The sequence below is a fragment of the Danio rerio genome, chromosome 20, assembly GCF_052040795.2.
Source record: "Danio rerio strain M-AB ecotype USA chromosome 20, GRCz13ab, whole genome shotgun sequence".
NCBI lineage: Eukaryota > Metazoa > Chordata > Actinopteri > Cypriniformes > Danionidae > Danio > Danio rerio.
Genome location: NC_141040.1, coordinates 26,665,196 through 26,685,924, shown reverse-complemented (window position 1 = coordinate 26,685,924; position 20,729 = coordinate 26,665,196). Strand labels below are relative to the sequence as shown.

At 34.0% G+C, this 20,729-nt stretch overlaps 1 protein-coding gene and 1 long non-coding RNA gene across 8 annotated transcripts in view; both read right to left on the bottom strand.

Annotated features, from left to right (window-relative positions):
• The window catches only part of scfd2 (sec1 family domain containing 2), a 267,076-nt gene that overhangs the window by 158,656 nt on the left and 87,691 nt on the right, over window positions 1-20,729 (bottom strand). For all 7 annotated transcript variants that reach the window (XR_015518043.1, XR_015518042.1, XR_015518041.1 and 4 more), the window contains 1 exon segment: window positions 6,512-6,776. Coding sequence is in view for 4 of the 7 variants with exons in the window: in XM_087297871.1 (XP_087153997.1) it covers window positions 6,512-6,776 (265 nt within the window). In the remaining 3 variants the exon portion in view is untranslated.
• LOC147839158 (uncharacterized) lies at window positions 11,553-15,941 on the bottom strand. Its single transcript, XR_015518405.1, has 2 exons — window positions 14,479-15,941; window positions 11,553-14,395 (listed from the first exon to the last, which is right to left on the bottom strand). It is a non-coding gene; the product is annotated as an uncharacterized LOC147839158 (long non-coding RNA).

Below are 20,729 nucleotides of genomic sequence, written 5' to 3'. Positions count from 1 at the left end.
AAACATCTTCCAATTCTTGGTGTGCTCTGCAGGTGAGTGGGCTAGACAAACCACCTGCAGGTCACACTCTCTCCTCTCTATATGCTTGGAGTAAAAATGATAATAATAATTTTGGTTTGCTGATTTAGTAACATTTCCCAGTACTGGGTTGCAGCTGGAAGGGCATCAATTGTGTAAAACATATGCCAGAATAGTTGGCGGTTCATTCCACTGTGGCGACCCCTGATAAATAAGGAATTAAGCTGAAGGAAAATGAATGAATGATTTAGTAACTTATACTGCTACTCTGATGATTTAAAGTGCTTCTTGTAAGTCGCTTGTAAAATATAAATAGATAAAGACAGACAGACAGACAGTCAGACTGCACAGCTGATGTTGGTAAACAGGACGACGCACATAATGAAAGGCAGCTGTGAATGTTACACCAGCACTTACACCATTAGCCCCGTCTGTAATTGTGTCGTCCGGAGACGCTCTGTAATTCGTCAGATCTGTGAGGAGCAAACGCATCTCTGAGTGTGTTTTTAACTTCTCTCGCCCTCCGCATCAGTGTGTGTTTTGCTCAGACAGGCTCTTCTGCTGTGTATTTGTGTAGGGTTGTGTGTCCTGTTATTGAAGCTTTCTGTGAATATGTTTACATGTGAGTGGGTGACTTTCATTATGACAGTCTTCTCTGATTTTCCACGGATTTGAAACGAGGGTTCAGGCAAAGTGTTTCTAGTGTTGACCAGGACTGAGTGCACGTTAATATATGTGTGTGCGCGTATAAAGTCAAGCCTGCTTTCTTTTCGGACCGATGTAATTGAAGTAAATGTCACAATCGATATATATTTTACTGAGCACATAGTACAAGTACACCAGCCGCAGCTGCACGTTCTTGTATTGTTGAATAATTTGATTGTTACACTGACGATGAAAACATATGGTAAAGGTTTCATCACACGTGAGTCCAGACACACACACACACACATATAAACGTTCATTCGCTCTGAAGTACCATTTAAACGTACAAATAGCTGTCAATGAGCGGTCGTACATGTTCCTGGACACACCTGGTGTGCATTGGCACTGTAATTGGCAGGCCAGTGTTTATATGAAAGAGTCATAAGCTTTTAAAGACAGAGAAAGAGAGAGAGAGAGAGAGAGAGGGGCCCCTCGGCCGAGCAGAGCAGGAAGTTCACTAGAGCCAAAGCATTCTTCATTAATGCAAGACAAGAAAAGAAAGGCTAGAGTGAAGGAGGAAAGAGAGAGAGAGAGAAAAAAAGTATAATTCTGTCAGTAAAATATATATATATTTTTGTATAACAGAAAATGTAATTGTTTAATATTCTACTAATAGAATTAAACATAAACTGAGCATTACATTATTTTGAAGTCAATCTAGGGCCATATATACTTTCAAAATAAATTTGATACAAAAAAGTAATAATTTAAAAAAGTAAAAAAAAAATAATTTGAACAAAAAAGTTTAATATTTAGCAAATCTTTAAAAATTGCAAAGCAAAAATAATTTTTTTAGTTATTAAAATAAAATTTGCCAACAAAAATAAAAAAAACTGCAAAGGGAAAATTAGGTTTTGAGAAATAAAAACTGAACAAAATTCATTTTTGGGTTAATAAAATAAATTTTGCAAACAAAAAAAAAAAAAAAACTGCAAATAAAAATTAAGCAGTGCAAAAAATCCTAAAATAATTGCAAAAAGATGCATATTTGCAAAACATTTTTTATAGCATTGTCTTTACAAAACCTGTTCAGTCGATTGCAATGCTTATTTTGATTTGCATGAGTTTGCGAGGCTGTTTGCCTTCCTTAAAGCGATGTCATCACCTGGAGACACAGTATCACTGAGGTAGTAATACAGCCCAGTAGGTCTGGGCCTGCCATTAACACCTAGGTTCCCTTGACTCCACCCCCTTGTCAAATCAGGGTCTCAAAGTGAAAGGCGCAGAAACATGAAGTGCAAAGTGAAAACGGCCCCGCAAACTCACGGTTGACTAAAAACCAAATCAAAATAAGCATTGCAATTGACTGAGCGTGTTTTTTTAAACGCAATTCTATAAAATTGTTTTGCAAATATACAGTTTTTTTTTCTTTAGATGCAAATATATATATATATATATATATATATTTGCATTTAAAGAAAAAAAAACTGTATATTTGCAAAACAATTTTATAGAATTGCATTTAAAAAAACACGCTATTATATTTAATTTAAACATTAAAATAAAATACATTATAACAACAACAATATTATAAAAAGCAGACAAAAATATATTATTATTTAAAAATATAAAACAATATTTAAAAAATGAGATATTCTATATTATAATGAAAAAGTATATAATAAATAAACAAAATAAATAAATATGTTGTTATAAAATCTGTAATAAAAATATAAATAATAAAATATATTAATAATATTAATAATAATAATAATAATAATAATAATATTTTACGCAGCTGATTGCCTTCCAGCTGCAACCCAGTACTGGGAAACATCTAAACACACCCATTCACACACACACTCTCATACACTACAGCCAAATTACTTTATTCAGTTTATCTATAGCTCATGTCTTTGGACTGTGGGGAAAACTGGAGCACCTGGAGGAAAACCACACAGAAATGCCCACTGATACAGCCGGAACTCGAACCAGTAACCTTTTTGATGTGAGGCAACAGAGCTAACCACTGAGCCACTACTAAGCCTATATTTGTAATTATATATTTATATATAAAGTATTACACCAAAAGTCATGTGTACAATTATTCATTTCATTGTGCAACATCTAGATTAGCAAATATTTCCATTTGCTTTCCATAATGATGCACTGGCTGATGCATCACCATCCTGGTCATGTTAAATTTATACAGTAAATATGCTTCAGTTTAAAAGCAAGAGCAGGACATCTTTTTCCATCTTTCCCTAAAATATACCCTATTTAAGCAAGGTCCATAATGAATAATAGGCATCAACCTTGCAGAAGAACACTCAAGTTACAACATACTTTCCAACAATCGCAATGCAACCTTATGCCAGCTTGTTCCTCTAAGAACCCCACAGGTACGGAAACTTTCGTAAAAACTTAAAAACCCTTATTCCAACCACACTGACACACACACGCTGATTTGAATGGGCATGGTAAAGATGGAGGACCACACGCCAGTCTGACCACCATGGCAAAAGCATCTATTACTCGCTTCCAATGCCCGCCACTGATGGCGACTCTCAGGGTGTGTCTACCAGTCTAATAGGCACTTTGAATTTGACTTTAGCACAACATCAAATCATAGCACAAGTAAAACAAGCTTATGCACACACACATACCAAAACAGCAGAGCGCTCAAGGTTGGAAAAGTTTAACTTGTAGTCATGTTTCAAAAGATGCACGGCACACAAGAAACCTCCGTGTAACCTTGAAAACACAACATTATGGAGGCGGCTAGCGAAAATGACTAAGAAACTAAAGCCTGGTTTAAAGTATGAGTGTACAGAGTTCATTCGTGCAGTCACAAATCAGGCTGAATCAGGTTTACAGGCTCTCATATGGGCCACAGATTCAGATGGCTTCCATCAGCTGTCACTAAACCAAGAGAGGGAGAGCATGAGGGGAAAAAAAAAAGAAAAAAGGAAAGGAGAAGGCTGGAGGAAAAAGTAAATCAAAGATTTGAATCTTTTACTTTCAAAGTGGACTCCAGCCTAAAAGAGAGAAGTGTGTGTGAATGATGGAGTATGAGTGAGTATTCCTGAGGACAAAAGACGACAGAGCGGTTTCACTTATTTATCTTAACTTGTTCACCTCTACCATCAGATTGATCGTCGCTCTGAACCAGTTCTCTCTTCATCCTTTCATTTTACTTTAACATGCAGTGCAGTGACCGAGAGACAAGTCTGTTGGAGCAACTTACAGTATAAGAAAATACAGATGAGGTCAGAATTATCAGCCCTCCTATGAATGTTAAATACTTTTCAAATACTCCACAAGGGCTGTTTAACTGATCAAGGACATTTTTTAAAGTATTTACTATAATATTTTTCTGTACTTATTTGTTTTCTTTAAATTTGGCTGAAATGAAAAAACATTTTTAAAACCACATTTTATAATCAAAATTATTAGCCCCCTTAAGACAGCCACAGCCATATGACACTGCAGCCCTTAATCACTGAAGCTAAGAAGGACTGAGCCTAAGCAGACTGGTCAGTATTTGAATTGGAGACCACATGAGAAAACTAGGTTGCTGTTGAAAGTGGAGTCAGCAGGGGGCGCTCAACATGCAGTCTGTGTGAGTTCTAATGCCTCAGTATAGTGAAGGGGACACCATACTGTCAGTGTGCGCCGTCTTTTGGATGAGACATTAAACCGAGGTCCTGACTCTCTTTGGTCATTAAAAATCCCATGGAACTTCTCATAAAGAATAGGGGTGTAACCCCAGTGTTCTAGCCAATTTTACTCCATTGGCCCTTAACCATCATGTCAATCATCCCAATAATCCCAATCACCCAAATTGGACTCTATTACTGTCCCTGTCTCTCCACTCCACCTATCTGGGCTGTGGTAAGCACACTGGTGATGCCCCTGATGCCCCTGATAGCCATACACGATAAATGCACTATATAAAATACACACATTACAAGAAATACATACAGTATATATATATATATATATATATATATATATATATATATATATATATATATATATATATATATATATATATAAAATGTTTTTCTTTTTTCTTTTTCTTTTTTGATTGGCTACAGAACAAACCACTCTTTTCCAATATATTGTCAAGTAAAGTAACATCAGTTGCCTAAAAACAAAATGAATTAGTTATTAGAAATTAGCTATTATGTTTAAAAATGTGTTGGGAAAAAAAACCTAGATGAAATAGCACTTGGGAAATATTTTTAAAAGAATTGACTTCAACTGTGTTATGTTAAAAAAAATAATCAAAAATGGCAAAAATATGTGTCAATGACACGGAAAGTCTGCAAACCAAATTCTCTTTTGCTGACCAAGCAAACAGTAATATTGTGAAACATTATAGCAATTTAAATTGTTTTCTATTCTAGTATGTAATTGTTGCAGTCATAATAAAGCTGAATTTTTATAATTCCCTAACTCCTAACGTGTTTAAATTATATTTCAAATATCATTCTATATTATACTTTAAGAGTGATTTTTAAGAATATTTTGATTGTTTTATCAACAGTGATTGTTCATCACAGCATCAAATGCTTTAAAGATTTAACAGCCTAATTATTTTCAAACAATATTCATCACTAATTATATGGCTTTTGTTAAATAACTCTGTAGTTAATTTAACTAAATTATGAAAACTACAAAAGCATTTATTAATCTTTGGTGAGCATTTATAATTTCTTAGCTGATATGTTTTTATTAAACATATATTTATAAATATTTATTCTTAACATGTATATGCAACATACAGCAATGGCTGCCCACTGATCCTGGTGAGTGTTCACAGTGACAAGTTTACATAGACATCAGTAATCAAATTATTTGCCTTAATCCGAAAAAAACAATAATATGATTAAGGTGTTTACATGAGTTGCTTTGTGAACGTTTCTTTCATGATCCTGTTTTACATATTACGGTACATAGATCTATTAATGTCATTGCGTCACCACACTATGCACATTTCCTCTAGTTTCATGTAATTTTGGGTGTTTCCTTTTTATTTGTTGACTTTGACTGAATTTCACTTTCATTTAGGAATATTTCATGCATGCCCCCGTGACTACCGAGATATTGGATGAGAGTATGAACTGCTGGAAGAGTGTAGTTTGATATAGCATGCCGTATGGGGAAAAACCTTCACATTTTATGATGCAGATTTCTGTGGTCCTTCACTGACTCGGTAGGTGCAGAGAACAGTGTCAAACAGCCGCATGCGTATAGATTATGCTGCCGCAGATGCGGTGAAAATCCTACAAGACGGTAATAATTTGATTAAGGTGTTTACATGTCTGTACTGCACTTCAATAATGTAACTATTGTCGGCAAACCCCACGTGTTAATTCAATTTCTGTTTAGTTCGATTATGACCATAATCAGGTTAAGGTAATCAAAAATTCATGTTTACATGATAGACTTTTAATCAGAGTATTGTCTTAATTGTATTAAATCAGATAATTGGTGTCCCTGTAAACATACTCAGTGTGTGTGTGTGTTTACTGCTGTGTGTGTGCACATTAAATGCAGAGCACAAATTCTGAATATGGGTCACCATACTGGGCCGCACGTCAACTTTCACTTTCAATAAAGCAATACACTGAGTGTTTTTGGGTTATTATACACCTGTTAAAATAATAATTGTTGCAGCTTAGGTCAATATCATAATAATACAATACAGTGTATCATGACAAAAGCATCAGCAAATAATCACAAGTGGGAAATGTGATAACGTCAGAAGCCTAGCAGCTGAACATTATTATTTCATTATAATGGCACTGCGATCATGCAGAACTAGTATTCCACTACTAACCTGTGACCTCCTGCACCAGAGGGCTTAATGTGGTTTCACGAGTAAGTCGAAGTGTTAATGCACCAATCAGCTCCTGCTCCACCTTCTCCACCTGCTTTTCCTCCTCAGAACCACCCGTACAGGCTTCTTTGGCCACAGAGTACACATAAACCAGCAGCACCAGAAGATCATCCATGCTCAGGTCAGAACCCGTTCCAGACTCACTTGACTTTATGAGGGGAAGAAGTTGTTTCAGAACCCCTGCCAGGTCTGAGTCTCCTAAGGCCTGAAGAACAGAGATGAGACATTCATCAGTACTATTAAGACTATTAAGAATGTAGCATCGCATCTATCAAACTACAGCTGTGACATTTATCTAGCAGGAATTACAAAAGTTCTGCTTTAGTTATTTCCATGACACCATCAATCATTATGCCAGAGATCTCCACCACACTCTTTTCCACTTGTACGCACGTCAAATTCTTTAGCAAATCAGGTCTGAAGGGAGCAACTACTCTTTCTGACCTTGAACTAATGCTTAATTCAGTTACAGAGCCCATTTATGGATGAAATCTGCTAAAATATCTTTTAAAGGTGAAGCGTGTGCATGTTTTTGCAGAGTTTTTATTGTTTTATAAGTGTTGTTAAATATGATGATTTAGGGTTAATGACATATTTCATATGATCAATGTTAAAAACAGTTGTGCTGGTTAGTATTTCTGTATAAATTACGATGCACATTGTTAGGATTCCTTGATGAATAAAAGGTTCAAAAGAAAGCATTTATTTGATACATATTAATATAAAACTGTTAATATTAAATGTTTTATAATCAATCAATGTAATGTGTCCTTGCTGAATAAAATAATAAATCATTTATAAAAAATCTGAATTTGTAATTAATTATTATTATTTTTAAAGAATTGTTAAATTCAGTAAACTGTATTGTTTATCCCAGGGGTTAGAAAAATGTCTTTAGATATACAGTAGGCTGACACACAACAACAAAACATAAATACACCTACACAATTATTTTAAAAATCCTATTTTAAAAATCCCATTTAAAAAGCCAATGGCAGTGGGAATAAATGTCTTCTTGTACTTAAGCCTTTTTTTGCTAAAGCAACTTTATACCGTCTACATATATATATATATATATATATATATATATATATATATATATATATATATATATATATATATATATATATATATATATATATATATATATATATATGGGTCAACAGGTAACTTATAATACAGATTTTGAAAAATGATTTTTAGTATTGCAATAGTTTATATACAACCAATCAATAAATCAACCAAACAAACCACCCACCCATCCATCCATCCATCCATCCACCAACCAACCAACCAACCAACCAACCAAATCTTGTTAATAACAAGACTGCTATCTATTGTGAGAGTCAGTGGTCCCCACCAACTGTTTGGTTACCAACATTTTTCAGAATTTTGTTATCAGCAGAAGAATAAATCTAATGCAGAGTAAATGATTATAGAAAAAAAAGTAATTTAAAACGTATATACCTATATACTTATCAGGGCTCGAAATTGCGACCGTTTTGGTCGCATATGCGCCCGAAAATTAATCTATGCGACCTCATAATATATATGGGAGCATTAGTGCGACTGCAGATAATGGTTGTAGTGCGACCTGTTTTGATTTTTTGTAAAAACGTGCTGAATCGCTCTTCCCTGCCGCTATATTGGTTCATATTAGCTGTCAATCACTCAAGGTATTCCGCTGTCAGATGACAGGGAAGGAGCTTTTATGACCACGGGAAATGCAAACGGCTGAAGAGTAAAAACTTAAAGCATACAGGTTTACAAACCCCACCTAAAGTTGAGGCGCAGATGAAAGCGATCATGACACGTCACGTGGTGAATAATGATCCACCAGCTGAGATCAATCGAGTACGCGCTTCATGGAGAAGGCGCCCGAATCTCATGCGTTGCATTCACTGCGTGTTCAGCGCAAATGTCCGCTAAAAGTCAAATCTAATACCATCGCCAAAGAAGCTCGCCTTTACTAAGTTTACACTGAAACTGCGTCTCATAACAAACAGCGGTATTCCGCCGGTGGTCATTGCAAGAATCTTGCGCTGCCTGCTCATAAATTGGGTCGGCTGACTCGCCAGCTTTTCCACTAACACAGAAAAATGAAGATAATCTCAGACCTTTAAATTGACACAAACTGAAACCAAATCTTTTAAAGAGTGATAGAAGTGAGACTTTACTTTCTTTCTTTTGTCTATTCTTTTTTGAGGTGTATATTATTTGTATTTTTTATTTATTTACTGATGACTGCTTTGCAGCTTTCATCATTGAATTGAATGATTTATTATAATCTTTTGTTTGTTTTGTAGCAGAAATATTATTTATTAAATTGACATGCATATAAATACAGCAGTACAAAATAAATATTTCTTATTGCAATGCTTCATTTTTGTTTGATGCAAACTACAATTATTTTTCATAAAGTAACAGACTTTTTATAGCAGATAACCTACATTCATGCACATTCAAGGCAGTATCATAAAGAGAAATGTAATTCATTGTTACTATTATTGTCATTTTCATCATCATTAATATTCTATAATTATTAGACATTCATTTTGGAATTATTGCACACAAATATCAATGTCTTCGCAGCATTAGTTAGATAGTTGTTTCTGGTTTTTGTCAGTCCTATTGATGTTGTTTTAAAATACAATAAATCCCTTAAAAAGCAATTTGCAGCGGTGCTCAATCATTTTTGGTGGGTGCTCCTAAATTTTTTCTAGTCCTCCTAAATTTATTTTGGGGCTCCTAAATAATTGAAGTTGGGAGCACCGGTGCTACCAAGTAAAAAAGTTAATTTCGAGCCCTGCTTATATACAGATATACCATTTTTCAAACAACCAGATTTGAATGATTTATCAGTTACACAGTAGTAATCGGTTATATAATAATAATAACAATAATAATAATAATAATAATAATGCATTTTATTTAAAGGCGCCTTTCTTAACACTCAAGATCACCATACAGGACAGCAAGAACAGTCAGTTCATATGTGCAGTTGAGTTATAGAGAGTAGGCTGTTTTGAACAGATGTGTTTTGAGTTTAGATTTAAATTGTAAAAGAGAGTTTAGATTACGGAGATCAGGAGGATTTCATTTGCATGCTCCCCATGGTGACAAGGCAGAGAGGGGGAACAGTGAGTTGAATGGAAGAAGAAAACCTGAGTGTTCGAGAAGGTGTGGCGATATGAATAAGGCTAGTAAGATATGGAGTAGCAAGATTGTGGATGGCTTTAAAAGTGAGAAGAAATATTTTATAATTAATTCTGAAAAAGATGGGAAGCCAATGAAGCTATTGTAGATGTGTGATGTGACAGATAGAGGAGGTGTTTGTGATAATACAGGTTGCAGCATTTTGTACCAGTTGCAATTTATGAAGGGTTTTATTAGGGAGGCCAAACAGAAAGGAATTACATTAGTCTAATCAGGATGTGACTAAACTATGAACAAAAATGGCAATTAAAAGTGGTGTGAGAGAATGATGTAAACGGTTTATGTATATTTATTATATTATTTATTATAACATATCATTTCATTTAAACTAAATACATCAGCTACATGCGGCATGGTGGCTCAGTGGTTAGCACTGTCGCATCACAGCAAGAAGGTCACTGGTATGAGTCCTGGCTGGGCCAGTTGGCGTTTCTTTGTGAAGTTTGCATGTTCTCCCTGTGTTCGTGTAGGTTTCCTTCGGTTTCCCCCACAGTCCAAAGACATCCACTGTAGGTGAGTTGAATAAACAAAAGTGTATGAGTGTGTGAATGTTTGAGTGTATGGGTGTTTCCCAGTACTAGGTTGCAGCTGTAAGGGCATTCACTACGTAAAACATGCTGGAATAGTTGGCGGTTCATTCCGCTGTGGTGAACAATGATAAATAGGGAACTAAAAAGAACGAAAAAAAAAGAAAATTTTTTTCACTCATATATTGAGAAAAATATCAGAAAATTCACAATGGCATTTTCTTGCTAATTGCGTAGGTCTCTGCACCTACACAGAAAACCTATGAGGGGAGCATAGCCTACATTTCCACAATGCATGCAAAATAATGGTGAAGTGCAGACGAGCCCAAAAAATGTCCACAAATGATATCTTTTTATTGTGCCATCTGTCCACAGGAGATGATATCACAACTCTGCTAACAGGAAAACTCCTTAGTTTACATAAGGATGGACTGTTGAGATACATATCAACATGCTTGTGTGTGTTCGTGTGAGTTTTAGTGCGACTACGTGCTTGTGTTATCATTTGTGTGTATTAGAAAACTCTAAAATCTAATAACCTTGAGGATGGATTTCATTTGCAATGAAAAACGTCCCCATTGAGCTCAGCAGAGCTGTTCTGCCCAACACAAACACACTTTCTTTCTCTAGAGAGAGCCGAACTGGCCTTGCTTCAAAATCTCATATCTGAAAACTACAAAATCCTCCCTCTGAGCCTGAGAGCACAATGACAAGCAAACAATACATTCCTAAGTACTGAAACAAGGAGTCTCGGTCCACTAGGCCTCCGCATGTCATCCTTCAATCCCAACATGAATGGGCCACCTGAAACATCAAATGAGGTAACTATGGTCCATCAGAAGAGAAATAAAGGAGTGTGTTGTATGATACTTTCTTGGAAAAAATGTAATTAAATTGAGCCAGGGGCCCTTTGCACTGTGACAGAAGTAAAAATGTTGAGCGTAAGCATAACGTATATGGTTAATTTTTACTGAGCAGAACGGTTTGGTACGGCCTACTACATTACGCATTTATCTCTGTTTCCTCTGTCAGAAGTACTAAAATAGCAAACCATACTTGTGCAAGCCAGCAAGATGACAACAAAGGATGCACTATTTTTAAATATGCAAGTAAAAACTTTCATTCATTCATTCATTCATTCATTCTCTTTTCGGCTTGGTTCCACCCACAGTTATACTGTCTATGCTCAAAACAAAGCTTGTCATCTTCTTATGACGATGGGCCACATGCCAAGTTGCAAACACATGAAAAGCACAAGGGGCGTCGCTTCCTCTCTCTATTTGCGTGCACTTACTGTGCATATACATTTTTTTTTTAATTTCAACACGGAAATGATGATATAAGTATACAGCCAGTACAGCTTTTTTCTTCAAGTAAGAATGACATCCATCACAACTTTCTGTCATGCCTACCTAGGAAGAATAATATTGGCAGTGGAAATGCAAGTCTGATCATGGTAACTTGTACCTAATAATATTGTACTATAATAAACTGTACTGTACTGCTCAATGGAAATTGGGCATTAGTTATGTGCAGCTTTCCAATGAATACTTGTTGAATACCAATGAACAACTGTTGCATCATGAAAAATGAGAACAGCATAGCTAAGCAAACCGAAGGTGTCAGAGGCAAAGGGACCCCTGGTTCATCATTTCCAGAAATTGAGAAATTGGGGGGAACCAGATCAGTGGGGAACAGGTTTCTTCTAATCAAGTGGATTGCAGTAAACGGCTGGCAAATCAATGGCCTTTCGGAAAACTTGTGTCTATCATGGTAGAGGGGCAGATTATTTGTCTGCTTACTGCTTGCTTGTAAGCCACACAACATAAGTTTGTTCATTCAGTAAGTTTGTACCTGTGCTTCTGTGAAAACAGACACGATACTACCCTATATACTGTAGTAGAGTTGTCATGATACTGGAGTTTCGGTACCAATTGGTTCTGAAATGTATAAAATTTAGATTGGATGGGAATGCCACATCACTACAGTCATTCATGTTGAGCATGTGAACAAGATGGCCAGTCAGAGGTGTTAAAGTATGCGCTCAAAAGCGCTCAAATGTTAGTACCAATTGGTACCGAAATTCCATTATCGTGACAACACTACTACATAGGCAAAGTGCAGTATCTATGCCAACACTAAAACTGAATAAATAGTTTTACACCAGTTTGGATTTTGTAACTAAGCCAACTTTAACACTTTCATTTCTCTAATATAGGAAAAAATGGGGTCCCACTTTATATTAAATGACCTTAATTGCATCAAAAAATAAATACAATGTACTTACTGTGTTCGTAATGTATTGCAGAAGACTTCTGGTGCTATTAAGGATCAGGTTGGGGACAGGTTTGGTGGTATGGCAAGGTTTAGAGTTGCCTTAAGCCTTACCCGTTAAGGTATAAGGGCTGGTCAACAGCATAATTATAAATGAAATTACAGAAACTAATAACAACATAATTACATACATGTATACAATCAAGTAGAAGTACAATGTCAAAACATGCATTTACACAATAAATACATTGTAACAAATCATTAATTTCAATGTAAGCAAATTTTAGTTAAGGCCGCTTAATATAAAGTGGGACCCAAAATGGAACCAAGTTTTTTTTTTCTAAGACAGAATAGATGTTACAAAACTTATTTTAGGCTTTAATAATTTTTTTGATCAAATATGTAATGACTGCACCTCGTAGCTGTATGGCAGAATGAGAGTAGGGTAGGGTCTCAATAAAATTTGTCACAAATGACAAATTTGAATGCATGCTAACACTGTACCAGGTAAAAAAAAGAAAAAGAAAAAAAAAGTAGATTAGAATACCCACGAGATTCTACGGTCTGGCTCCTTTAAGCATAAAATATCACCATTTCTTAGATTGTAATTTACATTCACACTCAAGAATGTTAAAAGAAAAATGATAAGCAATTAGAATGTCTTTGATTTATAGAATGTCTCTTTCCTCATGACTTCTCAAGATGTTTTAGACTGTGATCTGGGGGAACTCAAAGAGTTAGAGGAAGTGGAACCCCAGCAAGTTGATTTAAATCTGTAACTTCCCAGCCAGAATGCCTGGATAAGAGGAACTCACTTTAACTCCATTGAACAAAATCATTCTAAAACGCAGGCCTGGAAATGTAGGGAGGACATCGACTTGGGTGACTGGAATCGGATGGAGTCACACCTGCAATGTGTCAAATGTTTACAAAACCCTAAATGACAGGATCTGCATTTAAAAGTGAACAGTTCTATGAGAGTAGCCATTGTGAATCTTGACATACAGTGTAAAACGCACTTCAGCAAAACGGTCATTAATTACTAACAACCCAATTCTGTCAGAAATGAATGTGGGTCTCGTAAGCCAACTGTCAAACTCTTCAAATGATGGCGCATATGGCTGCCACTTTTCTTTCACTTTTTAAGATTTGCTTCAGGGACCTGTGCAAAATTAGATGGAAGGAGATCAGAGAATTATTGAAATGTTGAAACAAAGAATCATCAAGATCAAGATATAAAACAACAGTGAGCTTCACTGTCGGTTTCAGTATATTATATTGAACACATAAATCATTAAATCACAAAATTATCAGCAAAATACAAGCATACAATGTTTTTAAAGGAAAAGTGACATTAGATAGACACAACCAGTAATGTACCAAATTTTACTTTTCCATTTATTTCAATATTTTGCATAATATCTTAATATTTCAACTAAAGGTTTTATTTGGGTTTTTATTTTTTTGACAATGCATGCTTAAGAAACAATGCAAAGTTTTAGGAATGTTTGTGAATGTAAGGTGCTGTATGTATGACATTTAGTGTCATTTATTTGAAATGTTTTGTGTTTGATTCATATATTGTTTAAAATGTAAGTGTTAATGTTTTTTGTTTTTATTAATTCCCAGATTTTGAAGGTTGCAATGTCCCGAATTTTGATTGCCAATCTTAAGCCAACTGTAATCATTTGTTTTGGTTCAATGTGGAATAACCCCAACCAATGCAGAGCTCGGTGGACCTGAGTGAGAACTCTGACTTGGCCCCACCCTGGTCGGTGTTAATGTTTTTAAAAGAGAATAAGAAGGTCTTGTTTGTCAATTAAGAGTTTAATATATATTGCATATGTTTATTTATGGGTGACGCAGTGGCGCAATAGGTAGTGCTGTCACCTCACAGCAATAAGGTTGCTGGTTCGAGCCTCGGCTGAGTCACTTGCCGTTTCTGTGTGGAGTTTGCATGTTCTCCCTGCGTTCGCGTGGGTTTCCTCCGGGTGTTCCTGTTTCCCCCACAGTCTTAAGACATGCGGTAATGAGGAATTGGTAGGCTAATTTGTCCGTAGTGTATAAGTGTGAATGAGTGTATACGGTGGGTTCCCAGAGATGGGTTGCAGCAGGAAGGGCATCCGCTGCGTAAAACATATGCTGGATAAGTTGACGAATCATTCCGCTGTGGCAACCCCAGATTAATAAAGGGACTAAGCTGAAAATAAATGAATGAATGTTTATTTATGTGTTTTTTTTAGATTGATTCAGGTAATTACTGATTGAATAAATAAGTTACTTTTCAGATAAAGTTATTTGAAAGGTAATTTAAATGCAATTTTTAATGATGTCATTAGTATTAACTTACTTTTTAAACTTAACATACACTGCACAGAAGGCATATATGTAATTCAGCCATGCTGATGGTCACTGTTGCTTTATTTTCTAAGGAAATTAACACCAGTCTGATATCCAGCACATTCACATCGGACAATGAGTACATTTTGGGTGAAACAAGAATGAACTCCCGTAAAGGCCCATGACTCACTCAGCCTCTACCACAAAACACATTTTTATCCTTTGACATTATGAAATCAAAACCATGCTGAACCCTTAGCCCAAATATTTGTAAAACAAAAAAATAGGCGTTCTCTTTTTTACTTCACATACTGGCCAAAGAAAGATGGAAGATATAAAGTGAGACAGTGCGCAAAAAAGAGAATTCTTGTATGGTGTTGTCATTGCATCATGATGGGAAGCGATTTTCAACAACACCTTTGACTGCTAATGTACCATAGGAATATCATCTGACTTCACAAACCACATGGCAGGTTGAACCAGCTGCAGTCCTGTCTCGGTTGGTTGCCACGACATGATATAACATGAACAGAAAGAGAAAAAAAAAAGAGAAAAAAACTTAAGGATTTTTTTCCCCAGCTTGTTTTAAAACTATTGATTTCATTTTAGCTTCACTGGCCTTTAAAGTCTAAAATATAATGTTTAATTTATTAAATAAATATTTATCATTTTAAATGACACTTTTTATGTCACTTTTACATTATACATTAAAGTTTTTTTAAACATTTGCTAATGGCTTGAAAAAATATTACTTGCCATAAATACTGGCTTGTTATCTGCTATGAAACTTTGTGCAGTTTGGGTTACACTTTATTTTAAGGTATATTAGGTTTTATTTTAGCATCAGTTGAAATCAGAATTATTAGCCCCCTTTGAATTTTTTTTTCTTTTTGAAATATTTCCCAAATGTTTAACAGAGCAAGAAAATTTTCACAGTATGTCTGATAATATTTTTTTCTTCTGGAGAAAGTCTTATTTGATTTATTTCGCCCAGAATGAAAGCAGTTTTTAATTTTTATTAAAACCCATTTTTAGGTCAAAATTATTAGCCCCTTTAAGCTATTTTTTGATAGTCTACAGAACATCATTATACAATAACTTGCCTAATTACCCTAACCTGCCTAGTTAACCTAATTAACCTAGTTAAGCCTTTAAATGTCACTTTAAGCTGTATAGAAACATCTTGAAAAAATATCATCGTGGCAAAGATAAAATAAACCAGTTATTAGAAATGAGTTATTAAAACTATTATGTTTAGAAATTTGTTGAAAAAAAAATCTTCTCTCTGTTAAACAGAAATAGGGAAAAAAATAAACAGGGATGGTAATAATTCAACAGTACTATTATATATTTAACAACCGAGTAATAGTGATTCATTTATGTAATTATGTTAGAATGCAGGTTAGGTTTAAGGTTAATTCCTTGCAATTATGCATATTTTTTTGTAATTATTATAGTGTTTACATGGCATGTGTAACAAAGACACCTTTAAATCAAGTGTTTCCTCAGTTTTTGTTGTTGATTATTATAAGTGCATATGAAATAATTAGGAAAACACATCTAATTGCAAATTTAATTTAGACAAAATGTTTTACAGATTATCAGTAAAAATATTAGACATTAACAACAAAATTATAAAAGTAATATTATTCTTTATTGCTTAACAAAAAAAAAGTAGAAAAAAAGTGTAAAAATATGTGTTTATTTGCATTCAAGCATTGAATGTGAAGCCTTTATTTTGGCAGAAAACTGCAAAGAAAAGTTTGTGAACGTTTCTCTTTATGAAAAACAGGCTTAAATATCATTCTCAAGAAGTTTGGATGTTGCAATTTTAAATGCACATTATAAGTGACTCACACTTGAGCATTTGTAAGGTTTGTGTGAATAATTTACTGCGTGTGATCTGAGTCCCTCCAAGACACTGAAAACTTTGTTATCATAAACCGCTCAAGTAAAAAAAAAAAAAAAACAGCACTGTGCATCAGATTACAGATTTAAATTATCCAATCGCTGTACTCTAATTTTCTCTGATTTTACACTAAACCATATTACATTCTCAGGAATTGTTAGAATTAATTAAAGCCAAGTGTTGAATAACTCGTCAGCACAGAATTTTGCTTACAGTAAACTGTATTAAACATTTGTCGAATGTTAATTATAGGCCAAGCACATACATGCACTTGTCCGAGAGCAAAGTGTGTGTGTGGTGTGTTTTTAAAAGCTCTAATAGGCCTGTGTTTGTGTACTTTATAGCACCTGACATCTGCATGAGGGTCACGTTCACCTAATTGGCCTGTTCAGTAAAGTAACCTGCTGCGACACACATAAGCACAAGAACAGACACACACACATAGGCACGCACGCACGCACACACACAAATTTCCCCCCGTTTAAAACGTTAAATGATTCATTCTTTGCACTAAATTACTCACTAAACTTCACTGTATACTTGGAGAGGACGACATGACAGCTTTTCTTCCCTTTTTCTGTCATATTATTTGACACTTTTATTACTTCAGTGGTGCAAATAGGTTACATATTTTTAGAAATACATAGTTAAAATGCTTTGGCAAGAGAGAGGGAGAGTGAGCGAGACAGATAAAAAGAGAGAGAGAGAATAATGTACAGATTTGAAATTTACAGCTGTTGATGTAGTGATCTGAGCTGTTATTTCCCCCAATACGTTCCAGGGGTTTTCCTTGACAAAATAGAGTATAAGAAATGGAGGAAGGTCGCAAAACTAAACTTTCAGTCTTTAGAGAGTCATTTTGTCTCTCCACCCATTTCCAACATTAGAAGTCTTCAGATGAATAGATTCATGAAGTACGTAGAAAAATCTGAAAATCAAATCAGATCTTGGCTGGAAGGAAGCACTTAACCACAAAATATGAGGATTTGGTAAAATGTGGATTGGATAAATAAATAAAATAATAATAATAATAAAATAAATAAATAAAATAAAAATAAACATTTGCCTTAGATAAAATAAAATAAAATAAAATAAAATAAAATAAAACAAAACAAAATAAAAATAAAATTAAAAAAAATATATAAAAATGAAAAAATAAAAAAAATAAAGATTCTGTAACGTGGCTTAGATAAAAGAAAATAAAAGAAAAAAATAATTAAATTAAATTAAATTAAATTAAATTAAATTAAATAAAAATGAAAGATTCGGTAACGTGACTTAGATAAAATAAAATAAAATAAAGATTCAGTAACACGTGTCTTAGATAAAATAAAATAAAAATAAGTAATTAAATTAAAAAGCTTGGACACTCTTATTGAGTTGCAATTATATGCCATAGGAATAGGCATAGAAAATGAAGTTGCTATAGTTTGCATTGCTGAAATGAACACAAATGTGACTCAAATTAGCATTCATAAATTCGAGTATGCAATGGTGTTACTTAAAACACAAACAAATCTGACTTTAAAGCAAAAGGAAGATCATATGCATGTGCAAAAGCAGCCACATTTTATAGCCAGACATTTGTACATATCTATATTTGTAATGACAGTGACTTTGCACACTGTAAATTTAATAAAGTAAGGAAAGATTTAAATATGTAATGTCTGTTTTCAGTGATTTTGTTAATCAATTTCAAAACAAAACACCAAAGAAAACAAAATACAATAAATAAACAAAAAAAGAATAAATAATAAGCAAATTAATGAATAAACAAATAAACGAATAAGTAAATGACTGAATAAATTAGTAAATGAATGAACGATCAAACAAATAAATAAGTAAACGAATGAATGAGTAAATAAATGAATAAGTCAATTAATGAATGAATAAGAAAATGAATGAATGATTAAAGGAAAGAATGAGTAAAGGAATAAATAAATAAGTAAATGAATGAATAAATGAATGAATGAGTAAAGGAATAAATGAGTAAATGAATGAATACATAAATAATGAATGAATGAATTAATGAACAAATGAATGGGTGAATGAATGAATACATGAGTAAATGAATGAATAATGTGAATAAGTAGGTGAATAGGTAAGTAAATAAGTGGATACTTGCACTTAACTTACAACAGTTAAACAAATCAAGTACACAAAACCTAACACAATATAATGTATTTAACATACTAAAGGGTAAAGCCAGCATATTGGAAGACAAACATTTTGGCTAACCTTTGAAGCACTAAATAAAGTCTTTAGCCTCAAGACAACAGACATAAAATTACACAATCACTTCTTAACCCACTTTTCCTTTCTTAATAAACCGCAAACCAAATTAACCAAAACAAGCAGTTTCGGCAATAAAATGTTGAGTGGTATTTCTGTTAAACAAAAGCTAGTGTAGCTAGAAAAAAACAGTCAGTGTGAGGTATGAGTCTTTGGCTTGATTTCTAGAAAAGGTCTGTGCATGTGGCTGATAACTATAGTCATAGGAAACAATTATTAAGAGTGCAGACGCCGTCGCTATCACTTACTGCAGCTATTAACTACAATTAGCTAATGGTGCCCTATTGTCGCTGTATGCTAGAATAAACATTAGCAGCAATTACAGATAAACATGCATACAGCAAAGCTTATATTGAACTAATATGGCTACATTGCCGCCATTAAGCATCATTTTGATTCATTAAACTATTAAATGCCTTAGTAAACAGTTTAAACAAAGGACAAATAAGTATTATTTAATATCACAGGTTAGAGTAATTATCATTTTAGCACAAAAGATTCACAGATATCTGGTCATTTTGGAAAAGAGTGCAACATTGAGTGTCTTTTTTTCCATTCATTTAGTCTCACAGGGATTTATTTATTTGTTTGTTTGTTTGTGTACATTTATTTAAGGTTTTTAGAGCTATAAGCCATAACCGATCTAACCAGCAACAAGAAAGCTTTTATTTGAAGCAAAAAAGTATTTGGAAATTTGAAAAAAGCCAAAGATACAAGTAAGTAAAAAACTTACTCACACCATTTACAGTGCTTCATGGGAATGTACAGGCACTAAAGTCTTCTTTTGATATAATTTACTTGATGCAATACTCTGAAAGGTGGAGATTTCTCAGGAGAATTGTGCTAAATATAGCCTTTAACCAGAAGTGTAACCATTAAACAATTATTTATAATTTTTTAAAGCTGCAAACCTGCAATTGCAGTCATTTGCAGGATAATCATCTACAGTATGTAGCAAATTTTTGAATGCTGAAGATCATATTTCCTACAAAAACCCACCAGTCCCGCTCAAATTAGAAGACATTTGACAAGATTACCATTGCGAATCAGGTTAGGATGAAGAGATAGTTTTGAACACTAGCTGTTTATGTATTTGCTTTAACCTTTTAAGGTCCAAGGTGTATTTTTACATGCATTTTTTATTTCTCTTTGCTATTTGGGATTATTGGAACCTAATTAGAATAAAAACCGAAGTATCATCTTTTGATATGATGTGGTTTTAGAGAAAAATTATGTCCATATATGTGGACTCGTGGTTCGAACTTATATACACTTTTTCCTGACTGTTTTAATGCATATATAACATATACATTTTTTGAACATGTTTTGACTACCAGAGAAATGAAAGTGACCCAACATAATTTTTTTTGCCCATTTTGGACAGTTAAAAATAGTGTTGGGACATTTCATATGCTGCAAAACAGCTGCAGGATGACACTGTACTGTATGTCTGTAACAAAATATAACAAACTATTTTAAATAGCCACTTAAGAGCTAAAATGTGCTGTCTACGTATGGCCACTAAAGCTCTAGGTTTAAATTAAGCATAAGTTTAATCAAAAAGTGATATACTAATACATTATATTATATATTCTGTATT